Source organism: Callithrix jacchus, chromosome 2, assembly GCF_049354715.1.
Source record: "Callithrix jacchus isolate 240 chromosome 2, calJac240_pri, whole genome shotgun sequence".
Taxonomy (NCBI): domain Eukaryota; kingdom Metazoa; phylum Chordata; class Mammalia; order Primates; family Cebidae; genus Callithrix; species Callithrix jacchus.
Genome location: NC_133503.1, coordinates 167,814,844 through 167,832,570, shown reverse-complemented (window position 1 = coordinate 167,832,570; position 17,727 = coordinate 167,814,844). Strand labels below are relative to the sequence as shown.

The following is a 17,727-nucleotide window of genomic DNA, read 5'->3' as shown; positions in this document are numbered from 1 at the left end:
GTTTTGGAGGCCAGAAGTCTGAAATCAAGGTGTTGGCAGGATTGTACTTTCTACAGAGACTCCAGGGGAAAATTCATTCTATGCCTCTTCTAGCTTCTACAGGTTGCCTGATGCCTTGGCTTATAGTCACATCACTGTAATGTTTGCCTAGTCTTCACATTGCTTTCTCCTTTGTGTTGGTCTTCTCCTTTACTCTCTTGTAAGGATACTTACAGTAGCATTTACAGCCTACCCAAGATAATACAGGATTATCTCCTCATCTGAAGGCACTGACCCTTTTTTCAAATAAGAGAACATGCACAGGTTCCAGTGATTTAAAGTGGATATCTTTGGGGGGACCATTTTTTCAACCTATCATGGTAGAGTTCTAATTTAATTATTTCCTATTGGTTAACCAGTTGCTATAGCACTTTCTATTGTACTATTTAATTTTCCTCATTAAATTGAAATATCTTTATTATATCTGATGTACTTATGAATTTTAATCAATTTCTGGGTTCTCTGTTCTGTTCTGTCAATTGGTCTGGCTCTGCAAGTATCAATACCAAACAGTCTTAATTATTGTAGGGCTCCCTGTTCTCATTATTTTTATGAGTATGTGTCTATCTATTCTTACAGGTCTCTATGACTTTATTAGGTTATCTAGTAACCTCCTCCCAAAAAATTAATAATGTGGGCTTGAGTTATATATACATATTAATTTAGATAGAATTTATAGTTATCTAGTAACCTCCTCCCCAAAAATTAATGATGCAGGTTTGAGTTATATGTACATATTAATTTAGATAGAATTTATAATATCGGTTCCTTCAAACCAAGAACAGAGTTGTCTTTCTAGTCACATCACTATATCCCACAGTAGTATTTTCTTCATATAGACCTGTCACATTTCCTTTTAAATTTATTTCTATTTATTTTATCTTCTTGTACTGTTGTAAATAGAGTATTTTCTTATGCTAAATTTATAACTTCTTTGTATATGGAAATACTATGCAGCTATATATATGTGTGTTATTTATATATATTAGTTTTGTAACCAGCTATTATATTTTCTTATATATTTTTAAAATAATTTTTAGTAACTTAGCTTGGGATTTACAGGTATAACATTATATCATATGCAAGTAGTAAGTTTACCTCCTCCTTTCCAATTTGTATAACTACTATTTCTTTTTATCTAACTGCATTGACTATTGCCAAAACAACTTTAAATAACATCAGTGATAGTACACATCCTTTTTTCTATTTGAACTTTAACAGGAGTGATTCTATTACATTATACCTTATAAAATTTTCCTTTTTGTAGGTGAAAAAAATATCAAATGCCAGTAGTTTTATGTTATTCAATCTAATGATATTTCCACATAAAACATGACAATGTTTGAAAGCACACAAGATGTTAAGAAAGAATTCTTTATTTATTCATGCATCAGAGATTTACTGAACACCTACTATAGGTTAGATACTGTTCTAGGTTGTAGGGATATAGCTGCCTTATGGAGCTTATATGTTAATAGACAGAGACAGACACTAAAATAAATATATAAATATTAAATGGTAATAGTGCTAAGAAGAAAACTATAAGAGGGATGTAAGAGGGGCATAGAATCATCACGGGGAGAACGGGTGCTATTTTAGATATAGTGGTCAGCGAAGAACCTCTACAAAAGTTACCTTTGACCTGAGTGAAATGAGGGAGTGAGCCATGCAGATACCTAGGGGAAAATCACCCCATGCAGCAAACACAAGATGCCTTTATTGAATTCCTTAATCTCTATGGAAGTGATCATAGAATTTTTCTACTGTGAACTATGAATAGGATGAATTATGTTACTAGATTTTGTAACACTGAGCCATCCTGGCATCTTTAATACGACTATCATATGATTGTAGTTTATTCTTTCGAGGTGTTAGGCTAGGCTGGCTTCCTAAAGATTTTGTATGTTTTTCATTTCCATATGTACCCTCAAACTGTTTTGTATACATTTGAACTTATCTATTTAATAAAGATTTGATAGAATTCACCTGTAAATGTGAAAGCTTTTGTGGAGTGGAGGGTGAGTAGTAATTCCTTAATTTTTCTCTCTTTTCTCTCCCCTCCTGGCAAATAGTCTATTCAGATTTTTCTGACTCTTCTGAGGCTGCTTGGTAATTAATATTTTCTTGAACAATCATTCATCTAGATTTTCAACTTTCTTTAAATAAAAATTAATTGAAGCTGCAAGTGTTTTTGTTCACTGGTGACTGTTACCTAAAGAAATGTTTCTGCATTAGAGATGATTCAGTTATGTTTACAAATGAATTTGTGCTAGTATAATAGCAGCTCTGCAAGGTGGGTAGATCAGGTATTGTTGTAGCCTCACTTTGCTTGTGAGGAGGCTGCAGCTTAGAGAACTGCAATTAACAATGACTGAAACTAGAACTAGACGTTAGTTCTCTTGATCCCTAGCCTAATGAACTTTCCAGGGGACTGGGCTGTCTCTTAATATACACTTTTCTGTTGCTGCATTTTGCTATCATCTCTTTGCTCCCACCCAATTTTGACACCTTGAATTTGTTGCATACTAACTAAGTTATGGCACTGTCTGTCTGTGGCATGTAATTTGTTAGCCAGGATTGCAGTGCTGTTTCTTCTGTGTTCACCTGCTAGAGTATACGGTTTACTGCCAAGTAGTGAAGTATTTGAAAGGAAGCTAATATTTAAAAGTATCTTTTCATAAAGGTCACTGTAATTGAGAATGTGTGTCTGGTTGTTTTTTTTTTCACTGCAATTGACTTCTGTCAGTGAAGAAGATTTATTTACTGTATCTCACTTTATCACAGAAAAGCACGATTAGACATTCCACAAATGTGCCTGCCTACACATGACATATACTCACCTGTATTCACTGGTGATAACAAAGAGTCTTTGAAGAGTTTGCTTTTATAAATCAAGTATTTAAGTTTCATTCCTGGCCCTAGCAATCTAATAGCCATGAAAATTTTCAAACACAGCAGTATCACAGAGGACTCTTGTTCAGCTACACATGGACAGATTCAGTTTCAGTTTCTTGTTAGAAGATGCTGCTGGAGGGAGAGGAAAGGAGCTGGCTAGGGAATGGGCAGGATGTAGATCCAGAATGCTATTAGCTTACACATGAGACAGGGATAGATGTGTGTGGGAGCCTGGACCCTGGCCAGCAGCCTGACAGCGTGACAGCTCTGTCAACCATGTCACTTTTCTTGCCAGATAGGCTGCCATTATTGCTGGTTCAGTCAATTTAATTTTCAGTGTGCATATCTTGTCTGATACTGGATATGTGAATATGTGTGTGTATGTATGTGTTAAAATATCATTCCCACCTATAAAGGATCTATTTAAAGTCATGTTGAATTGTAGGCAATATTTAAAGAAGTTACTCTGTGAGCAAATGAAGGTTTGTATATTGTTTGTGTCAGGAAGAAACATAAATGCACAGAGAGAAAATATATTTTTCCAGAGTTATATTTAGGTGACCAATTGTCACTCTCCACTGTATTCCTATGCAGAAGCCAATGTTTCTGAAAGTGGTTTTGTAAACTGCCTATATGAGTGAGTGGTATATGTAGTGTTTGGTTTTCTTTTTCAGGGTAGGGGGTATTTTAAAATGCAGATTTCTAGACTTCATTCTAAACCAACTCGAGAGGGCTTTGTGGGATTGGGGCTGGGAATCTCATGTTAAGAGGTGCCCCAGGTAATTGTTTTACACACTAATGTTTGATAATACTAGAAAAGTAATTATGAAAAACAAGCAACCAATTATTCTCCCTTAAGAAAATTCAAATTTGCTGACTAGATTATTTCAGTTATAGAAATTCATACTGAAGAAATATTATTTGCATACAAAATTATTTCCTTTAAAAAATAGCAAGCAGCCGGGTGCAGTGGCTCATGCCAGTAATCTCAATACTTTAGGAGGCCGAGGTGGGTGGATCACAAGGTTAGGAGTTTGAGACCAGCCTGGCAAACATGGTGAAATCCCATCTCTACTAAAGTTACAAAAAATTAGCCTGGCATGGTAGTGCGCAGTCTGGGAGACAGGACGAGACTCCATCTCAAAAAAAAAAAGGTGGCAAGCTGCTATATTATGTTTAACATATAAATTAATTTACCAAATATATTCTACGTACAACTTTTGGAAAATACATCTATTATATGAAGTGAGGAACACCTGATAGCTGAAGCAAGGTATATAATAATGATACTTTTATTGTACTTATACTATGCCAGGCTTGTTTTAAAACTTTATAGATATTATTAATTTAATCATCATAGCAGCCCTATGAGATAAGTGTTATTATTGTCCCCATTTTACAGATAAGGAGACTGAGGCTTATAATTTGACCAAAGCCACAGAGGTAGCAGGTGGCAGAATTGGAATTTGAATACGAGCATTCTGGCTTCAGAATCAAGCTGATAACTGTAACTAAGTACAGTGTACTGCTTTTCATCATAAAACAACTGGTAGTAGTTACGAGAAAACTTGAGTAATAGTGAAGCTAAAATATTATTGTGTGAGCCAGCATGGTATAGCAGAGGGAACACTGGACTAAGAATCAGAAGTCCTGAGATTTAGCTCCAGCTCCGTTACCCCGCCAGTGATTACCTACACTGAGGCTGTTCTCCTGATCCATGAAGTTGGGCAAGGCTACACCAATGCCCAACTTTCATGCATGCTTTTTAATAGAAATTGTGGCACACCGTTATATGTCTTATAAATGGGAACTTGACCTGGGCTGTCTCAAGGCTGCATGTTCTTTAAAGATTTTATCGTTGTAACTTGTTTATCTGTTTGGTGATAAGGTGGCCAATGGCAACTTTGTAGGATTCTTTCTGTTTCTCTTTTCCTCTCTCTTTCTCTCTTTTCCTATTTTCATAATTTCCATAGGTGTTATGTATGTTATTTTCTCCATCTTTACACAGTCTTTGAATTCTCACACATAGCATAATGATTCAGTATACCCTATTTATGAGTCAGAGATGTGTTTACTTTCTAAAATATTATATGTTCATTTCCTGAAGAAGATAAAAATTCTTTATCTAGAAACATCTTGTTGCCTCTTACCTTCTTTTATGTGCCTAATATTAAAAAAAAAAAAAAAAAAAAAAGCAACTTTGATTAGCTCTTCACCAGAAGAAAAGGAACCATTTCAAGTGGAATTTTTTGGTCAAGGCTTTTATTTAATCTTAATAATTCTGCAATTGTGATGAGTGGGTCAGAGTTCACCTGGGCTGTATTCTTTCTAACAGGGTTAACAAGTGTGTCAGATTGAAAGTCACGGCTATAATTGACTTTGGCTTTGAGGTTTTCCTTCATAATAAACAATGGGCCCTAAGCCAAAAAAGCTTGTGGCTTATACTCATGTACTGATGACTAAGTAATGCAAGCGATTTTGCTTCATACTTTCTCTATTACTCTGGAGCTCACTTTATGCTGTTTGAATGAATCATATCAGAGGAACATCCATAATTAAAAAGAATTTGACCTGTGGACTTTCCACTGCAGCTGAAAACATTTTGACAACTTCACTCTGGCCTGAGTGCTAGAGAAGGGCCATGTAGAAGACATAGGTCAAAGCTTAGTCAGAAGAGAAAGGATAGTCCTGCTAATACTTTGAGTGTCTCACATAAACAATGCACCCCAAAATGCCCTTTTTAGAAAATTGCAGAGGGACTCTTTATTCATTACTGGCTGCTCTACACAAAATTCCTCTGGATGGAATCACTGAAGGTGGGACTTGGTTTCTGTTATTTTTCTGCAGCATACGGTTGCTGGAAAAGACTCACTTTGTACAAATAATCTTGAGAATCAGTTTTTCAAAAAGTATTAAGAGAAAAATGAATCAGCACAAAGTATCAGCTACCCAGAATTTTTAGATTTGAGAAAGACATTTGCTTAAGCTTTTCTGTTTTCTTTATGAAATCATATCAACTATTAGCAAATGCAGAGTTACTGAAGCTAAAGCAAAATAAAGCAAAAAACCTTTCAACCTTTCCTTGATTAGCTTATTTAATGATTGGCAGCAATGACTATGCTGATGCCTAATCTGCTCTCCTTTTCTTGGTATCTCTAGTAAACAAGTTGACATTTATAATCAAATGGAAAATGTTTACTCTTCCCCAAATGAATTACTCAAACTGGAAAATGCAAGGTTCACATCAGCCCTCTGTAAGTTCAGGTTTTAAATTAATCGTCAGAAACATGAGTAAGTATGGGTCATAAACCAGTATACCCAGTAGTCTGATTAAAACTGACTTTGTTAAGGTAGATACTTCAGTGGTTCTCCAGTGAGGCTTGCTAGATCCGCATTAACCTGTTGTATACCCACAGTGATTATATATTTGGCTAAATGGAATGTTTCCCTTACCAACTTTTCCTGCAAGTCAATCCCTTTATAGGCTTTTGTTTTGGGCAAGGGAGATCATCTGCCATGAGGCAGTAAACTTGAGTTGATAATTTCTTGTCTCTTGAGAAATGAAGTATACAATTCTGGAGGAATTGTTAGATACAAGACGAAGAATGGGTAGGGAACAGAATTGCTTTCTGGAAATGGTGGGATAAATTTCTTGCAATTTATTTGTTTGTTTGCGTATTTCTTACATTGCTGTCATGTCTTTTTCTGTTTGATTTGTAGTGTTCTCTTCCTTATGGAAGCACCCAACAATAGTTCTTTATTATTATTATTATACTTTTAAGTTCTGGGATACATGTGCAGAATGTGCAGGTTTGTTACGTATGTATACACGTGCCATGGTAGTTTACTGCACCCATTAACCCATCATCTACGTTAGGTATGTCTCCTAATGCTATCCCTCCCCTAGCCCCCAACCCCTCAACAGGTCCTGGTGTGTCATGTTTCCCTCCCTGTGTACATGTGTTCACATTCCAACAGAATATTTCTGAACATCAGTGTACAAGTTCCATTTCTTTAAGCAGCCTAGAAAGGAATCCATTTTTGTGGGCAGATTCAATGTAAAATAGAGGGTCTGTTGGCTGTTACTGTTTTTATTTGTTTCCTCTTAGCTTTAAAAGCAGGAATTTGTGGACCAACTTTTAAGTATTTTCAAATCTGTTAACATTTTATCTCTTTGTCTCTGTCATTTTACTTTTGGTTAATATTGTTGATTTATTTTTGTAGTAGTTTTCTGTGCCAAGGGCAAATTAGGCCATTCCCCAGGGAATCTCCTGATTCTAGTCCTAACATTGCTAGAGGTTGCCTAATCATCTGTTCCTCATTGTTTTGATAAAGTGGTGACTAAAGAAATCCATTTAAAATGTCCTAGATAGTTCTGAATTGAATTTTTAAAATATTGCTCATATGTGGATTTCCAAACTTTTTCAAAAGAATAACTGCTGGAAATAAATTCAAAGATAAAAATTGCTAAAAAGAAAGAATAGCTATAAGGTTTAAAGCTATGATTCACTCACTGTGCTCCTACAAAACACTGGTGTTCCTTAGGCTTGGTAGAGATGTTCACTGTGTTAAGTTGAATAACGGTTTTTGAAGAATCTAGTCTTTATTCAGCAAACAGCACATGGCTCTTATTAAAGGTTCTGAACTGTGCTGTAAGAATGTTGGTTTTGAGGGCAGGATGGATTGGAATGAGAGAAAATTCCTTCTCTGGGCCATACTTTGCCTTACTTTCCCATGCCTAACTCCCCAAAATCTAAGACCCCTCCTTAAAATATGGGCCTGAGAGTGCATCCCCAAATTTTGTTATTTCACCCCTCTTCAGTAGCATCGTATAGGGCCAGCTTTTTCAGATTTGAGAAATGTTTTCCCACAGTTGGAGGGAGCTCATCATGTGTAAAAGTTTATGTTAAAAAGACAAATTCTTCACATCCCTGTTTCAAAGCCCTGTTTTTTCTCCTTTCTTTGCCAAGCTAGGGGAGGGATGGAGCTCTGAAGAGGTGCTGCTCACTATGGTCCACCAATCAGTGCTGATGAGGTAAATGTAAAATTCACAGTACCACTTAGGATATTTCATAGCAATTTGATGTATCTGTTGAATCTAATAAAAACTTAGATTTGTATTTTGTAGTCTTTAAATTTTATGTTTCTAGAAATACAATATTTGTCTGTGGGGTACTAGAAATTAGAAAACAAAGACTGGTCCTCCACCACAGATGGTTTGAGAAGCAGTAACCTAGCCACTGCCCTAGGTTGGAGGCTAAGGTCCTCTCCGAGGTGCCTCCTTTTTGTCCCAGGAAGAGGATTTGTTTTTCCTTACTCCCAAGCCCAAGAACCTAGTTTTTGTTTGTTTGTTTAAATTTTAAAATAAGGTCTAATTTTGGTAGAATAAACATGAGATAAAATTTACCATCTTAACCATTTATAAATATATAATTCATTAGTGTTAAGTATATTCACATTGTTGTGTAAACTCTCCAGAACTCTTCATCTTGCAAAACTAAAACTCTGCATCCGTGAAACCAGCTGTCTCCAACCTTTTTGGCACCAAGGACTAGTTTTGTGGAAGACAATTTTTCCATTTAACGGAGAATGGTAGGATATGGTTTTGGGATGAAACTGTTCCACCTCAGATCATCACATATTAGATTCCCATAAAGAGCACACAACCTAGATCCCTTGCACGTGCAGTTCACAATAGGGTTCATGCTCCTACGAGAATCTAATGCCATCACTGATCTGACAGGAGGTGGAGTTCAGGCGGTAATGCTCACTCGCCCACTGCTCAGCTCATGCTGGGTGGCCTGACGGTTCCTAACAGGCCATGGGCCAAAGTAGTCTTGGAGTTGGGCACCTCTGCATTAAACAGCCCTCCATTTCACCCTTCATCCAGTCCCTGGTAACTACCATTCTACTTTTTAACTTTGTGGATTTGACTACTCTAGGTACATCATATAAGTGGAATCAAACAGTTTTTGTCTTTTTGTAGCTGGCCAATTTCACTTAGCATACTGTCTTCAGGGTTCCTCTGTATTACAGCATGTTATCAGAATTCCCTTCCTTTTCAGGATGAATAATATTCCATTTATGTATATGCCACATTTTGCTTATCTATCAATGGAAACTTGAGTTTGGCTCTTGTGAACAATGCTGCCATGAGCATAAATGTGCAAATATTTCTTTAAGATTGTTTTCAGTTTTGGAGGGTATATACCCGGAAATGGAATTGCTAGATCACATGGTGATTCTATTTTTAATTTTTTGAGGAACCACCACACTGTTTTCCATAGTGCTGCGCCATTTTACATTACTATCAACAGCATGTAAGGGTTCTAGTTTCTCTATATCCTGGCAAATACTTGTTAATTATGTTTTTTTTTGACAGTAGGCATTCTTGTGGTGAGGTAGTATCTCGTTGTGGTTTAGGTTTGTACTTCCGTAATGATTAATAATATTGAACATCTTTTCATGTACTTTCTGGCTATTTGTATATCTTTGGAGAAATATCTATTCAAATTCTTTGCCCATTTTAAAAATGGGTTTTTGTTGTAGGAGTTCTTTATAAATTCTGAATATTAATTTTTTATCAGGTATATGATTTGCAAATATTTTCTCCCATTCTGCCTTTTCACTCTGTCAGTTGTGTCCTTTGAAGCACAGAAGGTTTTAATTTTGATGTAGTCCAGTTTACCTAATTTATTATTTTGTTGTCTGTGGTTTTAGAATCATATCCAAGATATCATTACCAAATCTAATGTCATAAAGCTTTTTCCTATGTTTTCTTCTACGAGTAATATAGTTTTATCTGTTATGGTTAGGTCTTTGATCCGTTTTGAGGTAATTTTTGTATGTGGTATAAGCTGAGGGTCTAAATTTATTGTATGTAAATGTACACTTTTGGCAACACCATGTGTTGCCAGGAGCCGAGTTCCTACACTCAATGATTCCCCTAACTGACCAAGAGAATGAAAAAGTAGGTAGTAAACAAGCACTTGGAAAATTGCCAAGAAAATTTAGAAACAGGTTTATGCCTTGTTTTTGCAATTTGGGCAAGGGGACCATTACAACTTTCTTCTTCTTCTTTTTTTTTTTTTTTTTTTTTTTTGAGACGGAGTTTCGCTCTTGCTACCCAGGCTGGAGTGCAATGGCGTGATCTCGGCTCACCGCAATCTCCGCCTCCTGGGTTCAGGCAATTCTCCTGCCTCAGCCTCCCGAGCAGCTGGGATTACAGGCGCACACCACCGTGCCCAGCTAATTTTTTGTAATTTTAGTAGAGACGGGGTTTCACCATGTTGACCAAGATGGTCTCGATCTGTTGACCTTGTGATCCACCCACCTCGGCCTCCCAAAGTGCTGGGATTACAGGCTTGAGCCACCACGCCTGGCCCTTCTTCTTCTTCTTCTTATTATTATTATTATACTTTAAGTTCTGGGGTACATGTGCGGAACATGCAGGTTTGTTACATAGGTATACATGTGCCATGGTGGTTTGCTGCATCCATCACCCCATCATTTACATTTCTCCTAAAGCCATTCCTCTCCTATACCCCCACCCCCTGACAGGCCCCAGTGTGTGATGTTCCCCTCCCTGTGTCCATGTGTTCTCATTGTTTAACACCCACTTACGAGTGAGAACGTGTGGTGTTTGGTTTTCTGAGAATGATGTGTCAGTTTGCTGAGAATGATGGTTTCCAGCTGCATCCTTGTCCCTGCAAAGGACATAAACTCATCCTTTTTTATGGCTGCATAGTATTCCATGGTGTATATGTACCACATTTTCTTGAACTTGTGACCTCAGCTGATCCGCCTGCCTTGGCCTCCAAAGTGCTTGGATTACAGGCATGAGCCACCACGCCCGGCCACCACATTTTCTTTATCCAGTCTATTATTGATGGGCATTTGGGTTGGTTCCAAGTCTTTGATATTGTGAACAGTGCTGCAAGAAACATACGTGTGCATGTGTCTTTATAGTAGAATGTTTTATAATTCTTCGGGTATATAGCCACTAATGGGATGGCTGGGTCAGACGGTATTTCTAGTTCTAGATGCTTGAGGAATCGTCACAGTGTCTTCCACAATGGTTGAACTAATTTACAGTGAAAAAGTGTTTCTATTTCTCCACATCCTCTCCAGCATCTTTTATCTCCTGATTTCTTAATGATCGCCATTCTAACTGGCGTGAGATGGAATCTCAATGTGGTTTTGATTTGCATTTCTTTAATGACCAGTATGATGAGCTTTTTTTTATATGTTTGTTGGTTGTATAAATGTATTCTTTTGAGAAGTGTCTGTTCATATCCTGTGCCCACTTTGTGATGGGGTCGTTTATTTCTTTCTTGTAAATTTGTTTAAGTTCTTTGTAGATTCTGGGTATTAGCCCTTTGTCAGATGAGTAGATCGTAAAAATTTTTTCCCATTCTGTTGGTTGCCTGTTCACTCTAGTGATAGTTTCTTTTCCTGTGCAGAAGCTCTTTAGCTTAATTAGATCCCATTTGTCTATTGTGGCTTTGTTGCCATTGCCTTTGGTGTTTTGGTCATGAAGTCCTTGCCCATGCCTATGTCCTGAATGGTATTGCCTAGGTTTTCTTCTAGGGTTTTTATGATGTTAGGTCTTATGTTTAAATCTTTAATTCATCTGTAGTTAATTTTTGTATAAGGTGTAAGGAAGGGATCCAGTTTCAGCTTTCTGTATATGGCTAGCCAGTTTTCCAACACCATTTATTAAATAGAGACTCCTTTTCTCATTGCTTGTTTTCGTCGGGTTTGTCAAAGATCAGATGGTTGTAGATGAGTGGTATTATTTCTGAGGCCTCTGTTCTTTTCTATTCGTCTATATCTCTGTTTTGGTAGCAGTACCATGCTGTTTTGATTACTGTAGACTTGTGGTATAGTTTGAAGTCAGGAAGTGTGATGCCTCCAGCTTTTTTTTTTTTTGCTTAGGATTCTCTTGGCTATATGGGCTCTGTTTGGGTTCCATATGAAATTTAAGTTGTTTTTTTTTCTAATTCTGTGAAGAAAGTAAATGGTAGCTTGATGGGGATAGCACTGAATCTATAAATTACTTTGGACAGTATGGCCATTTTAATGATATTGATTCTTGCTAACCATGAGCATGGAATGTTTTTCCATCTGTGTCCTGTTATTTCCTTGAGAAGTGGTTTGTAGTTCTCCTTGAAGAGGTCCTCCTTCATATCCCTTATTAGTTGTATTCCTAGGTATTTTATTCTCTTTGTAGCAGTTGTGAATGGGAATTCACTTATGATTTGGCTTCTGTTTGTCTGTTATTGGTATATAGGACTGCTTGTGATGTTTTACATTGATTTTGTATCCTGAGACTTTGCTGAAGTTGCTTATCAGCTTAAGGAGATTTGGGGCTGAGACAATGGGGTCTTCTAAATATACAATCATGTTGACTGCAAATAGAGACAGTTTGACTTCCTGTTTTCCTAACTGAATACTCTTTATTTCTTTTTCTTGCCTAAATTCCCTGGCCAGAACTTCCAATACTATGTAGAATAGGAATGGTGAGAGAGGGCATCCTTGTCTTGTTCCAGTTTTCAAAGGGAATGCTTCCAGTTTTTACCCATTCAGTATGATATTGGCTGTGGGTTTGTCATAAGTAGCTCTTATTATTTGTCATAAATAGCTCTTATCATAAACCGGTGATACCTAGTTTATTGAGAGTTTTTAGCACAAAGGGCTGTTGAATTTTGTTGAAGGCCTTCTCTGCATCTTTTGAGATAATTATGTGGTTTTTGTCTTAGGTTCTGTTTATGTGCTGGATTACATTTTTAGATTTGTATATGTTGAACCAGCCTAGCATCCAAGGGATGAAGCTGACTTGATCATGATGGATAAGCTTTTTGATGTGCTGTTGGATTTGGTTTGCCAGTATTTTACTGAGAATTTTTACATCAGTGTTCATCATCAATATTGGCTTGAAATTTTCTTTTTTAGTCATGTCTCTGCCAGGTTTTGGTATCAGGATGATGTTGGTCTCATAAAATGAGTTAGGGAAGATTCCTTCTATTTGTATTCTTTGCAACAGTTTCAGAAGGAATGGTACCGGCTCCTGTTTGTATCACGGGTAGAATCCAGCTGTGAACCCGTCTGGTCCTGGATTTTTTTGGTTGGTAGGCTATTAATTGCTGCCTCCATTTTAGACCTTGTTATTTATTGGTCTATTAGGAATTCGGCTTCTTCCTGGGTTAGTCTTGGGCAGGGGGTGTAAGTATCCAGGAATTTATCCATTTCTTCTAGATTTTCTGGTTTGTTTCAGAGGTGTTTATAGTATTCTCTGATGGTAGTTTGTATTTGTGTGGGATTGGTGGTGATATCCCCTTCATCATTTTTTATTGCATCTTTTTTATTCTTTTCTCTTTTCTTCTTTACTGGTCTGGCTAGCAGTCTATCCATTTGGTTGATCTTTTCAAAAAACCAGCTCCTGATTCATTTAATTTTTTGAAGAATTTTTGTGTCTCTGTCTCCTTCAGTTCTGCTCTGATCTTAGTTATTTCCTGTCTTCTGCCAGCTTTTGAATTTGTTTGATCTTGCTCCCCTAGTTTTTAAAATCATGACATTAGGGTGTTGATTTTAGATGTTTCATCGTTTCTCTCGTGGGCATTTAGTGCTACAAATTTCCCTCTATACACTGCTTTAAATGTGTCTCAGAGATTCTGGTACGTTGTCTTTGTCCTCATTGGTTTCAAAAAAATATCTTTATTTCTACCTTCATTTTGTTATTTATCCAGTAGTCATTCAGGAGCAGGTTGTTCAATTTCAATGTAGTTATATGGTTTTTAGTGAGTTTCTTAATCCTGAGTTCTAATTTGACTGCACTGTGGTCTGAAAGACTATTTGTTGTGATTTCCGTTCTTTTGCATTTGCTGAGGAGTGTTTTACTTCCAATTATGTGGTCAGTTTTAGAATAAGTCTGATGTAGTGCTGAGCAAAATAGATATTCTGTGGATTACCGGTGGAGAGTTCTGTAGATGTCTATTAGGCCCATTTGTTCCAGATCTGAGTTCAAGTCCTAGACATCCTTGTTAATTTTCTGTCTCGTTGATCTGTCTAATATTGACAGTGGGGTGTTAAAGTCTCTCACTATTGTTGTGTGGGAGTCTAAGTCTCTTTGTAGATCTTTAAGAACTTGCTTTACATATCTGGGTGCTCCTATATTGGGTGCATACATATTTAGGATAGTAAGCTTTTCTTGTTGCATGGATCCCTTTACCATTTATGTAATGCCCTTCTTTGTCTCTTTTGATCTTTATCAGAGACTAGGATTGTGACCCCTGCATTTTTTTTTTTTTTTTTTTGCTTTCCATTTGCTTGGTAAATCTTCCTCCATCGCTTTATTTTGAGCATATATGTGTCTTTGTACAGTAGATGGGTCTTCTATATACAGCACACCGATGGGTCTTGACTCTTTTTTTTTTTTATAATTGCAGTTTAGGTTTTGTGGTACATGTGAAGAACATGCAAGATAGTTGCATAGGTACACACGTGACAGTGTGATTTGCTGCCTTCCTTCCCTTCACCTATTTCTATCTGGCATTTCTCCCCATGCTACCTCTCCCCAACTCCCCAACCCCACTGTCCCTCTCCTATTCCCCCCAACAGACCCCAGTGTGTAGGGCTCCCCTCCATATGTCCATGTGTTCTCATTGTTCAACACCCACCTATGAGTGAGAACATGCAGTATTTCATTTTCTGTTCTTGTGTCACTTTGCTGAGAATGATGGTTTCCAGGTTCATCCATGTCCCTACAAAGGACACAACTCATCATTTTTGAGGGCTGCATAATATTCCATGGTGTATATGTGCCACATTTTCCCTGTCCAGTCTATCATTGATGGGCATTTGGGTTGGTTCCAGGTCTTTGCTATTGTAAACAGTGCTGCAATGAATACTCGTGTGCATGTGTCCTTATAGTAGAACAATTTATAATCCTTTGGATATATACCCAGTAATGGGATTGCTGGGTCAAATGGAATTTCTATTTCTAAGTCCTTGAGGAATCACCACACAGTCTTCCACAAAGGTTGAACTAATTTACACTCCCACCAGCAGTGTAAAGTGTTCCTATTTCTCCACATCCTCTCCAGTATCTGTTGTCTCCAGATTTTTTAATGATCGCCATTCTAACTGGCGTGAGGTGGTATCTCAATGTAGTTTTGATTGGCATTTCTCTAATGACCAGTGATGATGAGCATTTTTTCATATGTTTGTTGGCCTGATGTATGTCTTCTTTTGTAAAGTGTCTGTTCATATCCTTTGCCTACTTTTGAATGGGCTTGTTTGGTTTGTTCTTGTAAATCTGTTTTAGTTCTTTGTAAATTCTGGTTATCAGCCCTTTGTCAGATGGGTAGACTGCAAAAATATTTTCCCATTCTGTTGGTTGCCGATTCACTCTAATGACTGTTTCTTTTGCCATGCAGAAGCTGTGGAGTTTGATTAGGTCCCATTTGTCTATTTTGGCTTTTGCTGCCAATGCTTTTGGTGTTTTGGTCATGAAGTCCTTGCCTACTCCTATGTCCTGAATGGTTTTGCCTAGATTTTCTTCTAGGGTGTTTATAGTGTTAGGTCTTATGTTTAAGTCTTTAATCCATCTGGAGTTAATTTTAGTGTAAGGTGTCAGGAAGGGGTCCAGTTTCTGCTTTCTGCACATAGCTACCCGGTTTTCCCAACACCATTTATTAAACAGGGAATCCTTTCCCCATTGCTTGTTTTGTCAGGTTTGTCAAAAATTGTATGGTTGTAGATGTGGATGTGTTGTGTTGCCTCCGAGGCCTCTGTTCTGTTCCATTGGTCTATATCTCTGTTTTGGTACCAATACCATGCTGTTTTGATTACTGTAGCCTTGTAGTATAGTTTGAAGTTTATTAGTATGATGCCTCCTGCTGTGTTCTTTTTGCTTAGAATTGACTTGGCTATGCGGGCTCTCTTTTGGTTCCATATGAAGTTTACGGTGGTTTTTTTCAATTCTGTGAAGAAGGTCATTGGTAGCTTGATGGGGATAGCGTTGAATCTGTAAATATCTTTGGGCAGTATGGCCATTTTCACGATATTGATTCTTACTAACCATGAACATGGGATGTTTCTCCATCTGTTTGTGTCCTCTCTGATTTCGTTGAGCAGTGGTTTGTAGTTCTCCTTGAAGAGGTCCTTTACATTCCTTGTTAGTTGTATTCCTAGGTATTTTATTCTTTTTGTAGCAATTGTGAATGGCAGTTCATTCTTGATTTGGCTCTTTTTAAGTCTGTTACTGGTGTATAGGAATGCTTGTGATTTTTGCACATTGATTTTGTATCCTGAGACTTTGCTGAAGTTGCTTATCAGTTTCAGGAGATTTTGGGCTAAGACAATAGGATCTTCTAGATATACAATCATGTTGTCTGCACATAGAGACAATTTGACTTCCTCCTTTCCTATTTGAATACCCTTTATTTCTTTTTCCTGCCTGATTGCTCTGGCTAGAACTTCCAGTACTATATTGAATAGGAGTAGTGAGAGAGGGCATCCTTGTCTAGAGCCAGATTTCAAAATGCTTCCAGTTTTTGCCCATTCAGTATGATATTGGCTGTTGTTTTGTCGTAAATAGCTTTTATTATTTTGAGATATGTTCCATCAATACCTAGTTTATTGAGGGTTTTTAGCCTAAAGGGCTGTTGAATTTTGTCAAAGGCCTTCTCTGCATCAATTGAGATAATCATGTGGTTTTTGTCTTTAGTTCTGTTTATGTGGTGAATTACATTTATAGACTTGCGTATGTTGAACCAGCCTTGCATCCCTGGGATGAATCCTACTTGATCATGGTGGATAAGCTTTTTGATGTGCTGTTGCAATCGGCTTGCCAGTATTTTAATGAAGATTTTTGCGTCTATGTTCATCATGGATATTGGCCTGAAGTTTTCTTTTCTTGTTGAGTCTCTGCCTGGTTTTGGTATCAGGATGATGTTGGTGTCATAAAATGATTTGGGAAGGATTCCCTCTTTTTGGATTATTTGGAATAGTTTCAGAAGGAATGGTACTGGCTCCTCTTTGTACCACTGGTAGAATTTGGCTGTGAACACATCTGGACCTGGGCTATTTTTGTGTGGTAGGCTCTTAATTGCTGCCTCAACTTCAGACCTTGTTATTGGTCTATTCAGGGTTTCGACTTCTTCCTGGTTTAGGCTTGGGAGGAGGCAAGTGTCCAGGAATTTATCCATTTCTTCCAGGTTTACTAGTTTATGTACAGAGAGTTGTTTGTAATAATCTCTGATGATGGTTTGAATTTCTGTGGCATCTGTGGTGATATCCCTTTTATCATTTTTTATTGCATCTATTTGGTTATTCTCTCTTTTCTTTTTTATTAATCTGGCTAGTGGTCTCTCTATTTTGTTGATCTTTTCAAAAACCAGCTCCTGGATTTACTGATTTTTGAAGGGTTTTTTGTGTCTCTGTCTCCTTCAGTTCTTCTCTGATCCTAGTTATTTCTTGTCTTCTGCTAGGTTTTGAGTTTTTTTGATCTTGCCTCTCTAGCTCTTTCAATTTTGACGATAGGATGTCAATTTTGGGTCTCTCCTTTCTTCTCGTGTGGGCACTTATTGCTATATATTTTTCTCTAGAGACTGCTTTAAATGTGTCCCAGAGATTCTGGTATGTTGTGTCTTTGTTCTCATTGATTTTGAAGAACTTCTTTATTTCTGCCTTTATTTCATTGTTTATCCAGTCAACATTGAAGAGCCAGTTGTTCAGTTTCCATGAAGCTGTGCAGTTCTGAGTTAGTTTCTGAATTCTGAGTTCTAACTT

At 37.3% G+C, this 17,727-nt stretch overlaps 1 protein-coding gene across 5 annotated transcripts in view; it reads left to right on the top strand.

Moving 5' to 3' along the window:
* WDR70 (WD repeat domain 70) overlaps positions 1 to 17,727 on the top strand; it is a 379,012-nt gene that overhangs the window by 351,175 nt on the left and 10,110 nt on the right. The window contains exon 18 of one of the 5 annotated variants that reach the window (XR_013532332.1): positions 7,905 to 7,969. The exons of 3 other annotated variants lie outside the window; for them this stretch is intronic. Coding sequence is in view for 1 of the 2 variants with exons in the window: in XM_035291653.3 (XP_035147544.1) it covers positions 7,909 to 7,927 (19 nt within the window). In the remaining variant the exon portion in view is untranslated. The remainder of the gene's footprint in view (positions 1 to 7,904; positions 7,970 to 17,727) is intronic. One more of the 5 variants, XM_035291653.3, reaches the window with a different exon arrangement.